Genomic DNA, 2,368 nt, shown 5'->3' with positions numbered 1-2,368 from the left:
ATTGCTTTGATCTTCTTCCTGTTCGCCCTGTTCGCCGTAAGTGGAGATAGAAGTGGTCGAAAAGGAACAGTGACTGATTGTGGTTTTACTGTAAGTCTGATTTCAGGTGTGCATGTGTGCTCGCGTGCCTCGTGAGGAGCCCACCAAGCCAGTTGAGGCTTAGCTCAACGACCTGCTGGCAAAGGTCAAGGTCTTTTTCAACGAGGATAGCGTTAAGGTAAGTCTAGCCGACACTAGCCGACCTTAACAGACCAGACAAAAACGTATGCCTAATTTACTCGATTGCTTCTGCACGACTTCCATGATTAGGCCAAGGCTGCTGCTGAAGAAGGTCTTGCTGTGAACGAGCAGATCCAAAAGGCGCCCAAACCCTAAAAATGCAGCTCTAAAGCAACGAATTTAAAAATCAAATCAAATCAAAAGGTTTAAACTACAATTTAAAGGTTTTTAGCGTCAGCTCAATAATGCAAAAACATCCACAAACGGAGCTGGATCCGGGTCATGGCAAATAGCCGGTACAGGGCCTGAGGTCCCGCCAAGGGAAGCTCCTGGCGGTTTGCGCACTTGCCGGTTGAATCGAAAATATGGCGGTAGATACGCGGGCGTATGTCGTGCAGCTGCTTGGCGCTGCAGACACTCTGCGGCATCTGGATCAAATGGTCGACCATAAGGGACACTCGTGGGGTAGTCGAAAGCAATAGCTGGCCGCTGACGGTGATTTTTTCCCCAGCTCTTTTCAGACGTAGACGCAGCACCCAATCCTCCTCAAAGGCACGAATCGTCTGTGGGGATCGGGATAAGAGATCATCAGAGGTATGCTGCAGACGAGTTCTGGTTCTCCAAAACCTTACCTCAGACTCGAGGGTCCGTGGGTGTAAACCCTCTGAGCGGTGTATCCACTTCATTCTCAAGGTGAAAAATTCCACCCGGCTAGCACTCAGCACCCGATGGAGCTGCAACACGGGCTTTTGGGCCTCAAGCTCCCTGTCCTCGACATGCAGCAGAATATCTAGGATCTCCTTTCCCTGCTTCTGGGGAAACCCACAGTCGGAATCATGTGAGACGCTGTCCTTGTAGGGGCCCTTCCAAGAACAGCCCAGGCAGTGGTACTTGCAGCAAACCACACGCCCCTCACAAACGAACTCCAAGTGTCTGGAGAGATCTTTCCTGTCTGAGAACTGGTCATTGCAGCTGGGGCAGCTGATGGGTAGCTCCCAGAGGGTCTGGCGCACCACTAGATTCTGCTCCTGATCGTAGTTTCTAATGAGCGATCGACAACTGGGGCAGCAGGCACTCGTTTTATTGAAGATGGCAAAAGCCAGAACGGCGGTCTTGCAGTCCTCACACATGATATGCCCATGGCTGCACTGAAAGAAGTCGTGTGGTTGTGGAACCTCGCGGCAAACAACGCACACCAGTATGTTATGCAGTCGCTCACGAAGATCGGATACGCCACCACCCGAGGACCCGCCGACCTCACCCTCACTGCTGTCCATAGTAGTCGAAATCTCATTCAAAGTACTTTCATCTTTACTTGCAACATCTGACAATCGCTGCCTCTTGGCGGCTGGGGGCTGCTCGTTGTTGTTGTCATTGGGGTTGGCCTTCGACATTCTGAAGGGTATTTCGGCCAGCAGCCGCGGCCTGGCTTTACAGTATGTGTGCGTGCTTTATTCAACAATTCTGATTGCCTGTTGTTGCAGAGTAAACTGATAGTCTGGTGTAAAGTACGAGCACAAGGTTACGAGTTTTCCAAGGCCAAGCTGGTTCCCTGAAAATTACAAATTTAAAAACAGAGGATACACACAGAGAAAAACGGCATAGTAGGCACCCATGAATAGTTTAATTTAATAGAATGCAGTTTGATCTACACATAAATGTACTCAAAAATATTTGTAATGCGGCCCAAGGCGTTCAATGGGTCTGGTGGGGTGGTGTCTCGGTGGACTGGTGGGGTGAAAAGTAACCTCTTTGACCGCCAAAGTGCTCTGCTATCGCAAACAAGATTACGGTGCCTATTAGTCCATGTTTCATGTAGAACATGTCAAATTAGATACATATGTTGCTGACATGTTTTTTTTTTATTTATTTTTTTTTTTTTTTTGGTATTTGATTGCTGCTGAATGGAATTTTTTTTGAGTGGCAAAACAGGAAGGAAATTGACGAAAAGTTGGATGAAAAGAATGGGGCTAATGCTCCTTCGATACACACCGACTCATCAAAACAAAAATCAGCCCGCGTGAGGAGATCATCGACGGCGCGGGGGAGACCTTTCGGAAATTATTTTTCGGACGGGATCAAATAGTTGGATAATCACTGCAACGACTGTCTATGAATGAGTGACCTAAAATAGCCTTATTGAATAAAA

The 2,368-nt window shown here is 48.1% G+C and overlaps 1 protein-coding gene across 1 annotated transcript; it reads right to left on the bottom strand.

The window, feature by feature from the left end:
* Positions 1–458: 458 nt before the first annotated feature.
* LOC113566855 (cysteine and histidine-rich protein 1 homolog) lies at positions 459–1,718 on the bottom strand. Its single transcript, XM_026994017.1, has 3 exons — positions 881–1,718; positions 743–846; positions 459–647 (listed from the first exon to the last, which is right to left on the bottom strand). Exons 1-3 carry the CDS (start codon positions 1,611–1,613, stop codon positions 459–461), a joined length of 1,026 nt encoding a protein of 341 aa, XP_026849818.1. The 5' UTR covers positions 1,614–1,718.
* Positions 1,719–2,368: the final 650 nt, after the last annotated feature.

Source organism: Drosophila persimilis, unplaced genomic scaffold, assembly GCF_003286085.1.
Source record: "Drosophila persimilis strain 14011-0111.01,24,50 unplaced genomic scaffold, DperRS2 tig00001113-arrow-arrow-pilon, whole genome shotgun sequence".
In the NCBI taxonomy this organism is placed as follows: Eukaryota; Metazoa; Arthropoda; class Insecta; order Diptera; family Drosophilidae; genus Drosophila; species Drosophila persimilis.
Note: the sequence above shows the minus strand (reverse complement) of the source record. Positions and strands in the feature narration are given on the sequence as shown.